The following is a 20,689-nucleotide window of genomic DNA, read 5'->3' as shown; positions in this document are numbered from 1 at the left end:
ACATTTTTAAACAGCTTTTCAGACAGCTACTTTGCCCTCTTCAGTGTGTTCCTCTCTGCCAACCTGTTAGGGTCTTGAGCTACCCCTGCCACTTGCTTGTTCTCTTCTGCCAAACCCAATTTGACCAGTATTGCTTTCTTAATGTTGTGCTTTTTTGTACGTACTAGGTAAGAGACTATTTGGTCGTGTTTTGATTTAAGGGAAAGTGTTATTGGGCACCGATTCTAAAACAGGGTTAACTTGATGGTGCACTGTTGCAGTCAATTGTTAACTGACTTTGGCGATCACTTGTAGCCGGATAAGATTGTCTTCCTTGAATATGGTCTTAATGGTGAGTCTGTAAGTGACTGGAGGCCAATTCTGAATTCACGCATCCTTCCACAGTGGGGACATAGGTTTCTGGATGAGAGTTGATCACGGTGAGGGTTTGTTCTACTTTTTGCCGAGTTTGTGCTTCTTCAAAGTCCAGAATGCCTTTGGTAAATGCTGTTCTCCAATTGGAGCACACAGGCCAGTGTTTCCCAGTTATCAGTTTTTATACTACATTTTTTAAGATTTGCATTGAGAGAGCCTTTGATCTTCCTTTGTTGTCCATCAACATTTCACTTTCCATTCTTAAGTTGGGAATAGAATACTTGCTATTACAATCAGGCATCTGAACAACATGACAGCCCAAGAGAGTTGATGTTGAAGAATCATTGCTTCGAAACTGGTGATCTTTGCTTCTTCCAGTACACTGACTTAGTTAACTAAGGCAATGTTATAGTATGGTTTGCTCACACATCAACAAGATTTGTAATTTATTGACTCTTTCTCTCCTACTGTTTGTGCAATGGGTGAATGAAAATAACATATATTCTCCTGTGAAAGCAGAGAGGTGCTGACAGTTTGTTCTTGTATCATCTTGATGTAGTTATTTAAATAGCTCATGCTACTTCTTTTCTCCTGGGAACTATGGGTGATTATGAAACATAAAGTTTGAGCTATACCCTCACCAGTGTTCCGTACACTTGAAAACACACCATACTTGTAGGGAGTCACAAGGAACATGGTTACTCACTTTCTTGAACACTGGCACTTTGACAGCTCACACATTAAAATTAATATATAGTTAAATGTCACAAATGCCACCTTCTGTAGGATGTGTTAATGTGCAGAGCCTTAATTTTGAAGTGTCCTGTCAATTTTTCACTTTTCATTAACCAGTTTAATTGTGGCTACAGTTTTATTGTGTTTGGATGCTTTTATTTATGTTTTTAAAAAAACACTGCAAAAAGTTAATTTTTCTAAAGAAGCCATAGGTTGTTGAGAGGAGTCTATGATTAACAGTTGTTCCACTTTTGAAGGGATTTATCCTTATTTTAATGGAAGACGTTGCTGCACAACTGAGCAAATAGCTCTTGTCTCAGAATACAAACTGAGAACTCACATATTCAGAAACTCTTGGTCCACCTTAGTTTTGCCGTTCTTGACTGAATTACCTAGTCAAACTGTTTATTGTATATTTGTCTTAAAGTTTACTGTCAACTTCAAGCAGTATTGGTTAAATCAGTTCTCATATTCTCTTTCTCCCCACACAAGTGGTCTGTACTGCCTTAAGAATACATTTTGTTGTCAATGTAAGGTGTAAATCAATCATGAATAAAACTGGCAAGAATTTCAATGAGTGTTGTGGTAGTTTGAAAAAGTGCTGCTATGATTGCAGAAATCACTGCTGTTAACTCTGATTAGCAGATTCACATGTAATAGTTGTCTGTGCAAGCAATGTGGAATGACTGTTTTGCATGTACAGTACTGCAAAATGTCTTGTGTGATGCAGTCCTTAGCATTAGGTAAATTAGATGTTTCTTTTAAGTTAAATGCAGAGTATTGATTCTTCCCCAATAAAAAATGTATGAATTAAGCATCTGTTTATTCCAGTTAACTCTGGCTGTGTTGTATGGGAAAGGATATTGGCTTTAAGATTATGTACAAACTATGGGACTGTTTCCAGTTGTGATCTGAGGAAGTCTGAGAGGACCAGAAAGCCTTATTTCTTCATTTTGCATCAGGATGTGACTCCCCGCCCTTTCTCTCTCCCTTGTGCTTGTTCCTGATTCTTATGGCAGGAAAATACAAAAATAAACTTCTTGCAGTCTGTTTCCCCATGGGAAAAAATAACCCTTGAATTTATGTAAACTCAACTATTGATATGTGATGGTGATGCTGTATGAATTCTTTTTAAGCAACTCAGCAAATTATGCTACATTTATATGAGACAATAATACCACTTCTAGTGATACTAGATTGTTACTTGAGATGTGTAGTGAAAATATGTGACAGTTTTAGTGAAAATAATTTTCAGTTCTGGACTATTTAAAATATGCAGTTCATTTAACAGCAGTATCAAATGTGTGTTGCAGTTTGTACTATAAATTGAGATTCCAAGTTAGGGGTATACATTTGTTCTTGTCTAGAGGCCAGTTCTCAGACATTCTTTTGACTCCCCTCCTCCAGCCTTGCATGCAGTTACCCTAGAGAAGCATTGTATGAACTGGAGGTATGTGGGCAGGTTGGCTGCCATGATCATGCTGTTGAGTTCTTCTGTGCAGTTGCATTCTTCTGTGCATTTGGGGGGAAATATGGGCTCAAAGTTTAATTAGTTTGTACTATGAGTTAGAAATGTTTGTTCAAATAAACAGAAAGCAGGACTGGTTCAGAGGGCTAGTTATCCTAGGTAGTTGGGACCAGTTATTGAATAGTAATGGACACTCCCATAAAGCACCAGGTTTTGCCAAACTTAACATGGAGTGTGAATATGTTGCAAGGTTCAGAGTTTAAAAAGAAAATAGTTTACAGCTTTACTGTGTTTAGGGAGACTGTTTAATTTTATGAATGAACATTGTGGAAATACAGAGATACATTTTAGTTCCTTTTTTAAGCTACTCCATTTCCTCTAGTTCTGTCTCCACAGTAGGCTGGGCTACATAAAAGCAAGGAATCTTCTGGCTATTGCTCACTCTTGCTTTTGTACCTGCAGTGTGTCTCCTTCACAGTGTATATGAGTTTGACATTGCCCCCTTTACTTCTGTATTTGGCAGAAGTTTTGGCCAGTGATTAAGGGGGATGTTTATATGGAACACAAACTATAGGTAAATGGAGTAATTTTTCTATAGTAGATGTATTAACAACTGCTTTCATGATAATATTGAGTGAGTGGAGAGTAAAAAGGCTGTCTTAATGTATAACAGTTCTGGGGAATTGTGGTCCTATGTTCAGTCCTTGTTTCTGACATCCTGTGCCAGAAGATACTTCCCATAGCACTTTTCATGGAGGTACTTAATGCTTTTGACACATATCTTGATGGCTGGACCTCCCTGACTGTTTAATTTAGAAGCTGGATAAAATGGGCCTCTTCATTTTAATAGCAAACTTACAGCTTTGTTAAGTTAGCAATGGCCACAAAACATCAGTTAGTATTCTTTGGCTTGGAAATAGGAGATAGTACTGATATTGTCAGCATTCCCATAGTGAAATGACTAGCATTTTATTGATATACACAGGCTGCAAGACAGGGATCAAATTCTTGTGTTGTGAGATTTCAAAAGTGCTTTGCATGTTCTGTTAATAGGTAGCTAAAGAGGTTCCTGGGTTGCATGTAAATTTTTGCTGAGTGGATGACACAGACAGCAAGCCAGTTGAATAGCAATACAATGTTTATGTAACCCTTTTCAGTTTGAGCCTAGTCAGGAAATGCAATACTATGCCGTGAAGGACTTTTGTGCAAACTAATTACACAGCTCAGCACTGTAGAATATTTTGTAGAGAATCCTCCCCCCCCCCTTCATTTGTATTTATTGCAAGGAATTTTATTTCAGGTTGGTAGACTAGTATCAGGGTAGATAAAATATCTTAGGAGCTGCTTTTTAAAAAGTTAAATATTGTATTCAACTAAATAACCGTGCATGTGGAACAACTTCAAAGAGCATAGTGGAATCCCCCCCCCCAAGCCCTGTCTCCAAATTCTCCTCTAGGGGGTTGGGGTAACTCCTAAATTTGAAGGGGTTAGGGGAGGAGAGTTGTGAGTATTGGGGAGGGCACCAGGCTGGAGAAGGCAGCTCTAGAACAAGAAAAAGGTATGGGTTTATTGTGTATATATGCTGTAAGGAAGCTTAAATGCTGTTATAAACATATATCCTTGATAGAAAGAGCCATTGGAGTCATTGAGGCAGAATTCAGAGAATACTAGTTAGGATTTGAATGTAGGCTTTTGAAGACTTAGCATGAAAGCTTAGAGAGTTTATTTTCACAACGACAAATGTAACTGTAAAAACAACAAGATGGAAAAGGATTAGTTTGCCTCTTAAAAAAAACAAAACTATTAACTTGTGTCAAAAGTGTTGGTATGACAAACTTCCTTTTTGGAATTTGGAGCATGAGTTCACTTTGTTCAGTGTCTAATTCAAAAAATATTTTCCATTACATCTATTACTGAAAAGCAGAGAACTTCAAACTTGATTCCCACTAAAGTACTTTTTTTGGGGGGGGGGGGAGGTGGGGGAATTCATCGTTGCCTTGACTTTGAAAACAGTTGGTAGTTTAGTTCTTTAAAGGCGCTCCATATATGATTCCATTTCTGAAAGTGGATATTAAAAGCTTTATTCAGAAAAATATTTATTCTGAAGATTCTGAAAATGTTCATCTGCTGTCACATTGCTGATAGATGCTACATTTTATCTTAAGAATGTGCTATAAAGACTCCAGAGTGGATCCTAATTTGTTTTGGTCCTAGAGAGATTGGAGCAAAGAGCCTTTCTTGTGAGATGAATTGCAAAGCTGGTTTAACAGATAAACCCTCATAGTCCCCCTCTCTGTGCTTCCACACCATATTTTTGTAAATTTTAAAGCCTCAAGACATGGATCTTGAGTTCAAGTTCTCTCCATAGATGGAGGTGTTGTCTAGACTTTAAAAATAATATCTTAAGCCGCTTCTTAAAATATTCATTCCAGGGGTCATATTTTTGCACAGAGGTAAGCAGTATGATATCAAGCCTGACTGCTGCCATTTGAATTCAGCAGTTAACTGAAAATGAATACTAATAATACAGTGGTGTGGGTAGCTGGTTTTTGGGCTGAGGAATTGGCAGTTGGTCTGTTTTGGATGTGGCTGCTCTTCCTTCCCCTGAAAAAGCAGGTGGGCATGTAGAATAGTCTTAGATCCAGCTTTGTTTCTAGAGGCCCACCTGCCTTTGTTGGCAGAAAGCACCAGCTGATTTACTAGTTGTGGTCATTTCTGGACAAGGACAGTTCGACTACAGTGATTAAAGCTCTGGTGCGTTTTATGTGGGACTGTTCCTGAAGGTGATTTGGAAGCAACCAGAATCTTAACTGGTATAGCTGGATTTATGTATATCTTGCCAATTTTAAAATAACTTCCAGAAGGAAGTTAAGCTGCTGGTATTTAACTTTGAAGCTCTAAATGGCTTGGGACCCAAATACCTGAGGGGTCTCCTCTTGTCATACCTATGTGCCCAGAGCACCCCTTCCTTTGCAACAAGTTTAAAATCCATCAAGTTAAAAGCCAAGAAAATAAATCTGGGGCTTTATGATCTGGTGAGGCACTCTCCAGTTGTCTCTTTTTTCAGAGGTGTATTATTGAATAAGAAAGGGCAAAAAAGGGGGGGGGGGGTTCCTGGCAATGGAAATTTGGTTATGGAATGCCCTCCCTAAAGTGGATCACCTCACTTCAAAATTACAGTCTTTATTGGCACTAGGCAAAAGTGGTCTTTTTCATTTTAGCTCGTAATTTTAGTTGTCTTAAAGATTTTTATCTATTCTGTCCTTGTATTTGCACTGTGAAAGAATTGATTGTACACTGCCCTGAAGTACTAAAAAGGATGAAGGGTGGTAAAATGTTTTGAATAAATAAAACATTGAGCAACCCTAATATTCCTATCACTACCGCCTTCAGCACACTCAAGGCTAGAGCTCCACCCTCTTCCATTATGTTGACGATTATGTGCTTTTATTTCCGCTGTTCGTTGCTGAATGTTTTAGGAATTTGTATTTAATTTTTGCACTGTGTATTAGTTTTATACACTGCCTCAAGTTTTAAGTATGTACAGAAAGGAGGGATATACATTAACAAATAAATAAAAAGTGATATCACTTACTATGTCTAAAATAAAGAAAATATTTACTAATGAAAGCAATAATCACCATGCTATCTCCTCCCAGGGAAAAGACCTTCAGTTCAGAAAAGTTTTCAGTGATTATTTGCAAATATGTCAGTTGACTTCCCCTAGACTTTTTTTTAAAGACTAGGTTCTGAGAGCTGATGCAGATGTTCAGTAGGGCACATGCTATTCTTGATAGCATTGTAAAACACCAGAGATTCACATGCAGGGTTACATGTTTGATTTTTTTTTTAATGTTAAGATCTCACTGTATGTGAGATTCTTGCATCAGACGTTTTTACTTGGCATGCTAACGGTTCATTCCTGAGCAAGTATATACCAGTAGGCTTGCTTTGTAATTTTTTTTTGCAAAGTGACCCTTCCCCACGCTATCAATGGCTAGTAATCGTGACTGCTATATGTTACCTCCATTATCAGAGGCAGCATTTCCCTAAATTCCAGTTGCTGGGGAATGAGGAGAGTGAGTTTCGCAAAAGGCATCTGATTTGCCACTGGAGAAAAGAGGATTCTGAACTAAATCGACCTTTGCTGGTCAGATCCAGCATAGCTTTTCTTTGGTTCTGTGATTTCACCTCTTACTGCAGCTCTCACTTTTTCATCCCACATAGTCCAGTGGCTTCATCAAGGAATCTTTTGCCCAGCATTGGGCTTGAACCCACTTCCCTGAAATTAAGAGTCTCATGCTCTACCAATTGATCTACGTATGATGACAATAGACCCATTGAAAGAGCAAACGTCTTCTCACACACCGCAGGATCTAATTTGTAGATTCCCAAGATGCTGTAATAATAACTTCAAATTAGCATGTAACCACATGCATACACACTCTTCTTTACTTATTTGCTCATAAGGAAAAGTGCTAAAAAGTAAACTCCATTGCTTTGCCATAAGCAGCAGTATGTTCAGCATAGGGCTCCTTTTTGGGGTCCTTGTCCAGTCCCGGGTATCCATTCTGCATTTGTCTTCCTGCTCTAGGAATATTATAGAACTTTATCTTTTTACAATCCAGAACCCACCTTTAGCTCAAGCATGCATTTTGAGGATCTACTTCTTAATCTTTTACTACATGTTTGTATGATGTTACTGTTGCTGTTGCAACCAACCTTATGTCAGACAGCGGTCCAGTAATGGGTCCTGAACTTAAATCTACCTACTGAAGACCAGTGAAAGTTGGTGTTTATAAACTTCTTTAAGAAGAGACATGGAGAAAATCTTTAATCAAAACAATTAAAAAGGAGAGAGAGAGAGAGAGAGAGAGACATGGAGCATATGTGCATGTATCAAGGGGTGTGTCAAGTGTTGTCTCATTGAGTTCTCTATATACACTTCCATAAAGCCCCAGGTCTGTTTGCGCAACGTTTTTATGACACTGTCTGCTTTAATGTGCAAGCTCATGACAACCTATTCCTTATCATTCATAATGGCCTCTCTAGCATAAGGTCTGGCAGGCATTATTGTGAGTGTTGTGCTTTGTGGTATAATTAATGTCCCATTCTTTGTATAAGGTTGCCTTGTGTCCAGACCTGGATTTTCTTCATTACCAGTGGTGTTTTTTTCTGCCACCAAATCCCAGGAGGTCAGAATGCATGACTTGCATACTTCGAAAGAGTGACGGAGCAAGCAGCTGTCTACCCAGATAGGACAGGAACCTTGTGGAAGGATAGCATCATATTTGTGCGCTGTTCTTCTGTGTTGCTATTCAGACTTTCACAGCAGAAAACTACTTGGCCTATGGGGATTCTCCTTTCTCTCGTCTCCCTTCACTCCCCTGCACAACCCCATCATATGCTCTTGAGGATACATCAGTCTTCTGGTATCCATGAAAACTCAAAGTCTGGGGCACCTGCCCCGGGGCACCACTGGAAGCCTTCATGGGTACTATGGCACCCAGGGATGCCAGTTTGGGGACCTCTGCATTACTTGTTCTTTAGAATTGATTGGGGCATTTATATGGTAGAATATAGCAATATTTGTTCTTCAAAATAACTCCATAAGAATATATAACAAGTACATTGCTTATTATTGTCAAATTTGATGGAACTCCTTCATATATTGATAGCTGGAGATATGGGAGGTGTATGTGTTAAATATATTCTGCTCCTTTATGCTTCATCAGAATCAAAGTCTTCAACCATGAGCAACTGTGATAGAGTTAGATATGTGTACACAAAGCAGCATGGGTTGTATTTTCAGATCATGAGTCAATTCAAAGAAAGATTAATATTTCTAGAAATCCTATTTAAGTATCCAGTGAAAGGATTTCCAGTTAGGTCAAACATGCAGGATTGAATATGTACTTAGTAATGCAGCTATATATGCTGTGACCTCTCAAGCATCAAGGTATGCTGCAAGGTACCAGCTCTTATATTTTTAGCTAATGATGAGTACATTAACTTTAGATATAGTAGTAAACTCTATTTTAATTCTGCATGCATAGATATGTTTCTGGCTGACAATGCAGATGCCTTCATCCTCGTGCCCAGAATGCTTAAAGTATACAATGATGCCACTTCCACAACCTTTCAAATGAACTGTAGCCATGTTCTCATACACAAGCTCTCTCTGTGTTCCTTCATTCCTTGAATTATTTACTTTCCTTAAAATAAAGTGACAACTGAGTGAGAAAAGCATAGTGGAGATATTGTTGGACTTCTCTGACTGCTTTTCTCTCTCTCTCTCTCTCTCTCTCTCTCTCTCTCTTCAACTCTAAATCCCATTGGATTCCTGGCCCACAGTTCCCAGCAGTCATATTCTATTTCCATTTTCTTCCTTGGGTTCCTGCTTTTCAGCCCATTACCTTTTTCCTTTGCCTTAGTGTCTCCTTACCTGAAACAAGAGGACTTTGTAATAATATCCCTGTTCTTCTCCCACCTCCCAATGACTGCCTTGTGGGTCCCTGCTTGGATTGATATTTTAAAATTAGGACTACGTCAAGCCATTTATAAAATTGGTGATTAGTCATAGTATTTAAGTTGGCAGCACTGTCATTTTCTATTCTATTTAGGGGTGTGCATTAGATATTTTAGCGTCTACTGTATTATTATATAGCTCGTTTTCTCCCTCCTAACTCTTCTTGTAGTTCATCACCAACAACTATGAAAGCCTGTGAGTAACTTGTCTCACTATTCAATATGGGTCTGGGGAACTTGTGGCTCCTCAGATATTGTAGGACTGCATTTCCCATCTTGGTAAGGTGTGAGGAAAATGATGCAGTCCTCTCAGAGGTATCATGCGCTCTGCTATTCCTCTCCAAATGTTTCATAAATACATAACCTCTTCAAAGCATATTCAGTCTTCTTTATGTTTATTTTGTGTTCCTTATTTATAGTAATAGTAATGGAAGGTTACAAGTTATGAAGCAAGTTATGAAGCAGCAATTCTATTTTTTAAAAGAAGTACCTTTCCCGGTATTGACCTGCTGATGGGAATGGGAATAAGCTTCAAATGTTGAGGGAAACCTTGAAGCTAAAATTAACAAAGTGCTTTTAGATGTGTTCTCAGAAAATGAAAGGGAATGAATGAACCTGTGGGAATTCAGTTCAGCTCAAAAGCAGGGGTGTAAAATCACTTTAGCACATCTCCTATAGAGAGGATATGATGATACAGAGTATACATGGGATTTTCTCCCAAACATCTCTACTCCTTCACCTAACGGTAGGCAGAAAACCATCAATATTGGGTTGGTTTCACATTTCCCCCTTATTCCAGGGTCTTAACCACTTGGTCCATCTTGCTTTATTGAAGGAGGGAGTGCAAACATGGTCTACACAGGACTTTCTTTACTGTCTAGTAAGATAGAGCTCCAGAGTACCAGGAAATACATGCTTGTGGAGATGTGCCTTGACAGTGGGGGGGAATAGAGTGATGTTTGTGTTATCTCTTGAGACTTAATAAAGATCTGGGAGCCCAAACTCTCCATAAACAGCATAATGAATTTCTATTATCTATGTTGTTGAATTTACTGGATTCTAAACTTCAGGATACTGGTGGTGGTTTTCTTTTGGGATTTATTCCTTTCCTCAATTTCTGACTTGTAAGCTAACTCAAAACTAAAACCAGCTGAAGAATCCATAAGTGAATATTGGCATCTGCTCAGAACATATTACATTAGATAATTGAGTCTTCGTGACTACAGTGCCACAACAGAAATAGAAGATTTTGTGATATGCTCCTTGACTGTGAGAAGAAAAAAGCAGCAGATGAACTGTGTGGGAAGTGACAAATGAAGAGAAATGAAAAGTTGGAAACTATTTCTGCTTACATGCAAAGTTTGAGTCTTCATTAGTAACTTAGTTCTTTTATAAGAATTTGATTTTTTAAAAAGAACTTGACCAGAGTTCAATTTGCTATAAACAAAAATATTAAAATATGGTTTAAAACGTCTAGCTTTTCTCTCTCTATATTCTCTAAATGAGATATTTGGATATTAACATTTTTAATTGACAGTGATTGAGATTTCAGATCTCTTGTCACATCCCATTTAACCCAAAATTCAAATTTTTCATAAACTTACTAATTAATAGCATATTTGTAAAATTCACAACATGCCAGAGATCAGTAATGCTTCCATATTATTATTCTTTACTTACATTCTGAGAGAGCTTGCTAGAAAGCCGGTTCAAGACTTCTGGCTGACTTCTAGCTGAGCTTTCTGAGTAACTTGATGGACTTTTGCTGAGGATGCCTTGATGGCTATGCTAGGTCATCCACCTGTTTTGTTATGTCAATAGTGAAGACAGTTAAATTGGTGCAACTGGCTTCCATTAATGTATCAGCCTGGAAAATGTCCCTTCCAAATCCAGAGAGAAGTACAACCATAGTAAGGAGTAGTACACTCTAGTTCAGAAATTGTTGAAAAAAATAAAACTATTATGAATGCACATTTGTACATATAGTTGTGCTGTACTTGCTTTTGCCTTGGGTGTGTTTTGTTAGATAATGCTATTTTTAGTTTGGTTAACTTCCAACTTTGACAAAAAGGGAAGACCGGAAGTGAACAGTGAAATCACTATAATAACATACTTCCTGTTTGAAGTGTGTGTGTTTTTTTATCTATGAGGCCTAGACAGAGGATATGTCATTTCCTGGATTACTTATCTTTAGTATAGATGGCCTGCTGTACTATATAATCTCTTGACCCCCCCAAACATTCATCAGGGTTTATATCTATAGTACAGAAGCAGGGAGTAATCTTAAAAACCTTTGCTTGCTAATTGCCCGCTTAAATCTGTGACCTTTAAATAAACACTTTATTTAGGATTGAGATGTGGGTGTGTTTAGTTGGAGATTCCTCAGCAACAGTTATAAGGCTAAAGCCATGCTCCTCAAATGTTTTGAAATGAGGCCAATATACTGTATATATTTACTCAAAACTTTTGGGACATACATCTGAAATAATTTAATTTTTCAAGCCCTAATTTCCCCTTCTACAACAGAAGACAAGAATATCACACCAATAGTTAACATTGGATTTTTTAAAAATTAATGTTAATACGTGTGCAATATTTATGGCAGTATGTATTTAAATAGAATTTAAGTATGGCATAATAGAGAGAACAAGCAAATGTGTGGGACCCCAGAGAGGAGTTTATAGTCACTTTACTGTTCCTCTGTCTTTTTTATTCCCATGTGGTGTTCCCAGTAACTTTTACTCAGAACCATGTTGCTCCTTTGATGTGAAGGCTCCGTTTAGTCACCTCATGCTAACTGTGTGTGTTACATGATGAATTGCATTGTGAGACTTGAATCAACCATATATCAGACTTTTCAGTTGTTGTCTATGTGTTGGCAGCTTCACATCTAGACTTCTACACTGGGTTGCAGGCAGGGCTGCCTTTTATTGACAGCTGCACCTAGTACAGAATTCTGCAATTTCTCTATGGTCAGCAGTAGGGTGTAACGAGTTTATTACAGTGGTGCCCCGCAAGACGAACGCCTCGCAAGACGAAAAACCCGCTAGACGAAAGGGTTTTTCTGTTTTGGAGGCGCTTCGCAAAACGAATTTCCCTATGGGGTTGCTTCACAAGACGAAAAAATCTTGCGTCCCCCAGCGGTTTTTTTTTGCTTTTTTTGCCCTTTTCCTAAGCCGCTAAGCCGCTTATCAGCTGTTCCGCTGATAAGCCGCTTAACAGCTGATCGCTGGAAGCCGCTTGACAGCTCTAGCACTAATCCGCTAAGCTGTCAGTGGGCTTGCTTCGCAAGACGAAAAAACCACTAGACGAAGAGAATCGCGGAACGGATTAATTTCGTCTAGCGAGGCACCACTGTACTCCAATTCAGCTCATCTATAGGGACTTTTTGATACCTACCTTGTAAAGATAAATATTTATCTTATTCAAATATAAAGATCAGCCATCTCTCCCAATTTAGAGGTCATCAATTAGCAATACTGAAAAACAAAAGAACATGCCATCCCTGTTTCATTTTTGTCAGAGTGATTCTTCCACTTAGATGGTGTTTCAGTGTATGCTTAATCTGGTGTAGGCCTGTTAGGAATATTACAAATTGATCCAAAGATTACTTAATTTTATGTTCACTTTTCCATTCTCTGTCTTGCTTTGCAGTTTTGTTTTTAAATGACTTGTAAAATTAGGAGTTATTATTACATATATCTATCCTGGTCTGCTTTTGAAAAGTGTGAGATGTCTTTGCCCCAAGGAGGTTATATTTGCAATGTAGATGCTGCAAGAATTTATGTATAATTTATTCAGGTCTATTTGTAGTATGTACTTGACATTCCATGATGCTATATCTGTTCAAGTAATTGTGGAGTGGAAAAGGATAACTACTCTAAAATATAATTACAATTAACCTTATATATGTGTATGTTTGTGTTTTTTTATAGGATAGTTTGAATTCCTTAGTTCTTGATTTGGATTACCCAGCATTGAGGAAGAACAAGAACATAGACAACTTCTTAAACAGATGTAAGTTTCCCTTATATACAATACTTGTCATTGTTTTTTAATGTTAGGTGAAACTGTTTTTTTATTCACCTGTCTGCCCAAGCTATATTAAAATTTTGAAAAAGGAGTTGTGCTGTTAACCATATTTGACAATACAATCTGCCAACTTCAATTTACCAAATTATAGTTTAGTATAACCCACACAAACATGAATGAGGTGCACTGAGTCTTAGATTCACTGTACTCTCCCTCTCCTCTTCCCGCACATCTAGGAGCAGGACCTTTGAAGCTTTTGAAAGCCTTGAGAAAGGTGTGCCCTTCAGTTGATAGGGTGGGAGTGTGCCATCAAATGCCCCCACCTCATGTGTCTCATTCAGGAAGTGCTCAGAAGTGTTGAAAACTTTCTCTCTACTTTGTTCCTCTCCCCAGCCCAACTCTGCCACCATTGCCACTTCTGAAAACGGCAGCACTGGTGGCAGCAACAGCAGGGGAGATTCCAGCCAAACTACTCTCTGAAATGGTGCCTGCTCCACCCCCCTTAACATCACTCCAGCGATGCTTAAAGAGGGGGTAGATGCTGGTTCAGAGAGCGGTTGTGCTTTGCAAGTCTTCCACCCCACTGCTCTCTTGCTGACTGCACTGCCCACTCTGCCAAACTCTTGCCAGTCATTGTGGCCTCTGCCAGCCTCTCCAGTGCTGACCTCCAGTGCTGGCCACCTGCTCTCTCCCTCATCTCTACTCCCCCTTGTGCCCTCCATCTGCTCTAGAGTGCTTTCCAACCCTCTGGAGCAAATTTTGAGGGCATGCAAGAGGCTGCAGGTGGCAGAGGAGAAGGAAGAACTCTGTTGGGCATATAGAAGTATGTTGTGCAAATGAGACTGCAGCACTGGATACAACCCATACAGATACTTCCTATTTCATGTAGGCAGAGGGGAGGAGAGAGAGGATATCCACTTGGTTATCTGGTGGATAGTGTCTGTTTGTGGGTGGGGGGTGGCTGATTTCCATTGTTCCTGGCAGCCCCCAGTGCCCTCTGAAAATTGTTCTGGAGGTTAATAACTATGATTAACTTAGGTTCATCAATTTCAGTGGGTCTGCTCTAAGTAAAAGTTAGCTGACTAGAATCCTGTAATTATTCTGTACAAAAGGCTTAAAATGGACAGAACCTTTTGTCAGCTTTTTCAAAACACATGACTGATTGTATTGGTATAAACTGTTTGTGTGCACTGTAATGCCTTCTTTAAAATTGTTAGATGAGAAAGTTGTGGAAAATATCCGTGGTCTTCAAATGAAAGCAGAAGATTACGATGTTGTTAAAGTGATTGGAAGAGGTGCATTTGGTGAAGTACAGCTGGTAAGAATTTACAGTCCTTATAAGACCTTTGAATTTGCGTTCAAGTTTAACTTGCTTGAAATACCTGGTATAGTTAGGCTCAATCTCCTTTATATTTATTGAACACACCATTTAAGAACATGTTTTGTTCAACTACAGGTGTCATATAGTATACAATATGATTTTTTGTGTGCAGATTCTGGCTTCCTGATATTCTCCCCCCCCCCCCCAACTCTATCTTCTGTTTGCATGCTGAGTGGATTTCCAGTGATCAAATGACAGGGCTTTTGCATCCTGTTTATTGGTAGCTCAAAGTCCTATCCCCCCTGCCCAACTGTATGGACATGATGAGGGAGTTGAATAATTAACTGCTTTATTTTATTATTTTATTTTATTTAAATTATTTATTTCAATATCATATATGTTACCAGGAATTAATATTAAAAATATATTCAGGAAACATTTCCACAATTTACTCACTAATAATTTCACTGGACAGCGATAGTAAAAGTGCTTCTATTTCACTCAGTTTTCTTCTATCCAAGGGCAACCAAGGTGTATCCAATAGAAAGTTTAGGGGTGTATGCTGTCAACTTGAACAACTATTGCTTGTTCATATGTCTCAATGGCCCTTCAAGTTATGTGCATTTAACTTGTGCACATTCAACTTTATGTGTGTGGCAATAAATAAATACAAATTAGAAAGGCGGTGGGGTTCCAGGGAAAATGACATCGGCAGTCCCATCTGCCACTGAACCTAGTGAATTTTGAGTATGTGTTTCTGGTTCTAGGCATGATCCATGGAACATAACCACAAAGTAAGTTAAGGGCTTACAGTATAAAAACATTACAATTATGCATCCCTTTCTTTAGCCTAAGGAGTCAGGTCCCCCAAGCTCTCTCTCTCTCTTACAAATTGGTTCATTATCATTGCATCATGGAAATGTTGCTGTCCTACATATTCTCTTACATTTTATCCAGTTTGAGTTGGGGGGTTGCCTGGACAACTGGATTTTTCTTAAATGTTGGTCTTTGATATGAAACCATGATATTTGGATACATATATATAATTCCCTAAGGAAGTGGAGAATGTTCTTTTCAAAAGCATGAAGTGGGATACACACCCACACCCACCCACACCAGACAATCTAATCCAATCCCAGATATTAGTTAAATGATATGTCATTGTCTCTTGATAGTAGGGGGTAAGCCCCCACCCATTCTTGGGCATTTACTTAGTTGTGGAAGGTAAACGGCGTTTCCGTGTGCGGCACTGGTGCTGGCTCACCAGTGCAGCTTCGTCACGCTGGCCACGTGACCCGGAAGTGTCTTTGGACGGCGCCGGCTCCCGGCCTCTTAAGTGAGATGAGCGCCCAACCCTAGAGTCGGTCACAACTGGCCCGTACGGGCAGGGGTACCTTTACCTTTAATAGCTTGTTTGTTTTAATTTCATGGAGAATAATAATAAACTAAGAGCTTCCCACAGTCTCAGTCAGTCTAACTAATCATCTGAAAGTTGTAGCCTTAATAATATAAACAGTATTAAGTGACCCTGTGTATACATGGTGTGTCACCATTAATCTTGAGTCCTACTTAAAATTTTGACTTACATTAAGACCTAACAAATGTACATCTGCAAGATGTCTTTCCCCAGATCACCCTCTCAATCCAGCAATGCTTCTAAATCAGCAAATGTATGCTGGCACCTTCACAAGTTGGCTACATGAGTACCTTTTCCTTGTATACAGGGTTGTTGCAGCCAAGAGCATGTTAGGCAAAGTAGCATTTTCAAAAGGAGGCTAGGAAATGAATTCCTGCATATGTGCACTAGCTGGTGTGGGACAATTATTGAACAGTCTCCAGTGATGTACAAGCATGGGAATGTCCCATTTAACTCAGTAGGCATGCACAGGATTGTCCTGTACGTGGCAAAAGCAGCTCACTGATACCCATGCAATTTTGTGATTCTCCCCACATTTTGTTTCAGCAATTGTTCCATTAGTGTAGTAGGAAAATCTAAAAAAAGCCCTTTTAACTGGTTCAAAAAAATAGCATTTTTATTTTACTGTTGTCTGGGTATGCCTCTCTGTTGAATATTCAAAGTTAACATCCGACTAGTCATGTCAGGGGAAAGTCAAACATTTTCTTGAAAACCATGCAGTGAAGGTCCTTTGTATAATCTCAAAAGTGTTTACTCCTCCTCGCTAAGAACTGCCAATATATTTGTTGCAAGTACTTCCACTGCCCTGCTAGCAGACCACTGACCATGCAAGACTGTGCCTCTGTTCTTCTTTTTACTTGATAACCTTTCCAAAATAACCCAAAGTCTTCAAAAACTTGGTGATTGCTGCTTAATGTAAATTGAGCAAGTTTGCCCAGTTACTCACACATCAGCTTCTGAGGTGCAGATCTTTTCTTCTTCTGTGCAGTGTACATGGTTATAATACCTTGTTGCTTATACAGTTGTACAATGTTGTAGCTGAGCAATGCCTCTCTGCAGGTAAACAAATGAGGAAATACGCCTTCAGGAGAAGGTTAAACAAACAAATTGCAAAGGTATTGGTCCTTTCCTGGCTAGGTTACAATATGCTTTAATCCATATATGTCTAATGTTGAAAAACTTAAAACAATCTCTTATCTATAGTATATTTCTCATTGTATGTCTTTTGTAAGATATTTAACAGTTTGTCTTTTCCAATATACAAGGTTGCTTAAGCTGCAACTGAGGAACAATTCTTAGTTGCCACCCATCTAGAATACAGTGGTACCTCAGGTTACATACGCTTCAGGTTACAAACTCTGCTAACCCAGAAATAGTGCTTCAGGTTAAGAAATTTGCTTCAGGATGAGAACAGAAATCGTGCTCCAGCGGCATGGCAGCAGCAGGAGGCCCCATTAGCTAAAGTGGTGCTTCAGGTTAAGAACAGTTTCAGGTTAAGAACAGGCCTCCGGAACGAATTAAGTACTTAACCCGAGGTACCACTGTATTTATTCTGAATGTGTCCGCAATAACAATTGTCTACGATAATTAGAATTTACTAGTCACTAGTAATGGGACAAGCAAAGCCCATTGCTCAGTGCTACAATTCCCAAGTGCCTGGTAACTAGTTGGCTGTCAGGTGCTTGGGACTTTGACAGTTGGGTGTGACATTATAATGAGATCAGGTAATTGACAGGTGGGTTGTCCTTCTCACCTGTCAAGAGTTGGCCAGTAGGGTGGGGAAAGATAACTGTTTTGTCCACTGGAACAACAAGCTTCCCCACTCTTGTACTAGTGTCATCAAACACCAATTTGGTTTCATTGCAATCGAAAGGGGATGGGAAATAAATGAAAAATATTGAAAATTGATTATCCCCCATGAGAATACCGTATTTGTTGCTCTATAAGACTCACTTTTTCCCTCCTAAAAAGTAAGGGGAAATGTGTGTGCGTCTTATGGAGCGAATGCAGGCTGCGCAGCTATCCCAGAAGCCAGAACAGCAAGAGGGATTGCTGTTTTCACTGCGCAGTGATCCCTCTTGCTGTTCTGGCTTCTGAGATTCAGAATTTTTTCCCCTCTTGTTTTCCTCCTCCAAAAACTATGTGCGTCTTGTGGTCTGGTGCGTCTTATAGAGCGAAGAATACGGTAGTTATTTTCATATCCTGCCTTCTTCCAAACAGGTGCAAAGTGGCATTTTTAGCACAATCACCCACTTAGGTAGATTTAGCTGAAAGACAGTGGCTTACCTAATGCCAACCAGTTAAGCAATTAATCTAATTTTTGACACTTTGCAACAATATTAATATAGTTGTCACTGTGAATATTCCAGGAGTAATAGTGGAGATGTGGAGATGATCTGTAGGGATTTATGGCTCTTATAGCATCTTCATAGCATTGTGCAACTTTGAAGTTCTGTCAGTCTGTATTACTTGTTCGTATGTCTGGGGTAGGAATCAGTAAGCAATTAACCATTATTTCCATTTGAGGTGACTTTGTAATTAATTTTATAGGAGTGATCTGGCATGGAACAGGATGGTTTTGTTGGAAGGGGAGAACAAGCTTTTAAAAAAGCTGGTGGAAGAACTTTAAAGAGTTCTTCTATCCCATTTGAGCAAGAGCTTCTAACTTGTTTAAGTACAATACTTAATGGTACAGCAGAATAGGCACTCTAGAACCAGTTAACATCTCAAATGTGCTTTGTAAAAATTTGCCCTTTCACTTAAAAATGAAGTGTTGTTTTAACGTTGCATGAATTGAAAATTCCATTAATAGTGCATAAAGCACTTGTGGATATTAACAGCACAATCCTGTTTGTTTTCAATGTAACTTCCTCCCAGTATAAGTTTGCTTTTTAGGAGAGTTTAATAAATCATAATTATCATCACCAGATAGCGGCATTTCAGTTGTTCAAAGCACTTAACAAACATTATTCACACTCTTGGCCGCTTGCCTTGTAGTACCTTAAAAAATGCTATCACAGTCAACTAGGCTGCTTTCATGAAATGAATTAATGTCATTTCCTTTTTGCGTAGAGTGTTATTGATGAATCAATCAACTACTTAATCAAGCGACTGAATATTGGATGATGCATGTGAATGGAAACTACTTCAGGGTTTTTATTTAATCAGTTCATCTCAAGGGACTAGTTCTGGTTTTCCAGAAATCATAGAATCAAAGAATCATAGAGTTGGAAGAGACCACAAGGGCCATCGAGTCCAACCCCCTGCCAAGCAGGAAACACCATCAGAGCACTCCTGACATATGGTTGTCAAGCCTCTGCTTAAAGACCTCCAAAGAAGGAGACTCCACCACACTCCTTGGCAGCAAATTCCACTGTCGAACAGCTCTTACTGTCAGGAAGTTCTTCCTAATGTTTAGGTGGAATCTTCTTTCTTGTAGTTTGGATCCATTGCTCCGTGTCCGCTTCTCTGGAGCAGCAGAAAACAACCTTTCTCCCTCCTCTATGTGACATCCTTTTATATATTTGAACATGGCTATCATATCACCACTTAACCTCCTCTTCTCCAGGCTAAACATGCCCAGCTCCCTTAGCCGTTCCTCATAAGGCATCGTTTCCAGGCCTTTGACCATTTTGGTTGCCCTCCTTTGGACACGTTCCAGTTTGTCAGTGTCCTTCTTGAACTGTGGTGCCGAGAACTGGACACAGTACTCCAGGTGAGGTCTGACCAGAGCAGAATACAGTGGCACTATTACTTCCCTTGATCTAGATGCTATACTCCTATTGATGCAGCCCAGAATTGCATTGGCTTTGTTAGCTGCTGCGTCACACTGTTGGCTCATGTCAAGTTTGTGGTCAACCAAGACTCCTAGATCCTTTTCACATGTACTGCTCTCAAGCCAGGTGTCACCCATCTTGTATTTGTGCCTCTCATTTTTTTTGCCCAAGTGCAATACTTTACATTTCTCCCTGTTAAAATTCATCTTGTTTGTTTTGGCCCAGTTCTCTAATCTGTCAAGGTCGTTTTGAAGTGTGATCCTGTCCTCTGGGGTGTTAGCCACCCCTCCCAGTTTGGTGTCATCTGCAAATTTGATCAGGATGCCCTTGAGTCCATCATCCAAGTCGTTGATAAAGATGTTGAATAAGACCGGGCCCAAGACAGAACCCTGTGGCACCCCACTAGTCACTCTTCTCCAGGATGAAGAGGAACCATTGATGAGCACCCTTTGGGTTCGGTCAGTCAGCCAGTTACAAATCCATTGAGTGGTAGCATAGTCAAGACCACATTTTACCAGCTTCTTTACAAGAATATCATGGGGCACCTTGTCAAATGCCTTGCTGAAATCAAGGTAGGCTACATCCACTGCATTCCCTTCATCTACCAGGCTTGTAATTCCGTCAAAAAACGAGATCAGGTTAGTCTGACATGATTTATTTTTCAGAAATCCATGCTGACTATTGGTGATCACAGCATTCCTTTCTAGGTGCTCACAGACTGTTTGCTTAATGATCTGCTCCAGAATCTTCCCTGGTATTGATGTCAGACTGACTGGGCGGTAATTATTTGGGTCCCCTCTTTCCCCCTTTTTGAAAATAGGGACAACATTTGCCCTCCTCCAGTCTGCCGGGACTTCGCCTGTTCTCCAGGAATTCTCAAAGATGACTGCCAGTGGTTCTGAGATCACATCTGCCAGTTCTTTTAATACTCTTGGATGCAGTTCATCTGGCCCTGGAGACTTGAATACATCTAAACTAGCCAAGTATTCTTGTACTATCTCCTTAGTTATTCTGGGCTGTGTCTACACATGCTGGCTATTTGTTTGAATTCCTCTTTG

The 20,689-nt window shown here is 39.4% G+C and overlaps 1 protein-coding gene across 15 annotated transcripts in view; it reads left to right on the top strand.

The window, feature by feature from the left end:
* The window catches only part of ROCK2 (Rho associated coiled-coil containing protein kinase 2), a 78,038-nt gene that overhangs the window by 11,077 nt on the left and 46,272 nt on the right, over positions 1–20,689 (top strand). For all 15 annotated transcript variants that reach the window (XM_083729832.1, XM_083729837.1, XM_083729830.1 and 12 more), the window contains 2 exons: positions 13,021–13,102; positions 14,335–14,435. In XM_083729832.1, the coding sequence (XP_083585958.1) occupies positions 13,021–13,102; positions 14,335–14,435 (183 nt within the window). The remainder of the gene's footprint in view (positions 1–13,020; positions 13,103–14,334; positions 14,436–20,689) is intronic.

This window comes from Podarcis gaigeae, assembly GCF_964106915.1.
Source record: "Podarcis gaigeae genome assembly, chromosome: 3".
Lineage (NCBI taxonomy): Eukaryota > Metazoa > Chordata > Lepidosauria > Squamata > Lacertidae > Podarcis > Podarcis gaigeae.
The sequence above is the reverse complement of the archived record's forward strand: the minus strand, read 5'-3'. Positions and strand labels throughout refer to the sequence as shown.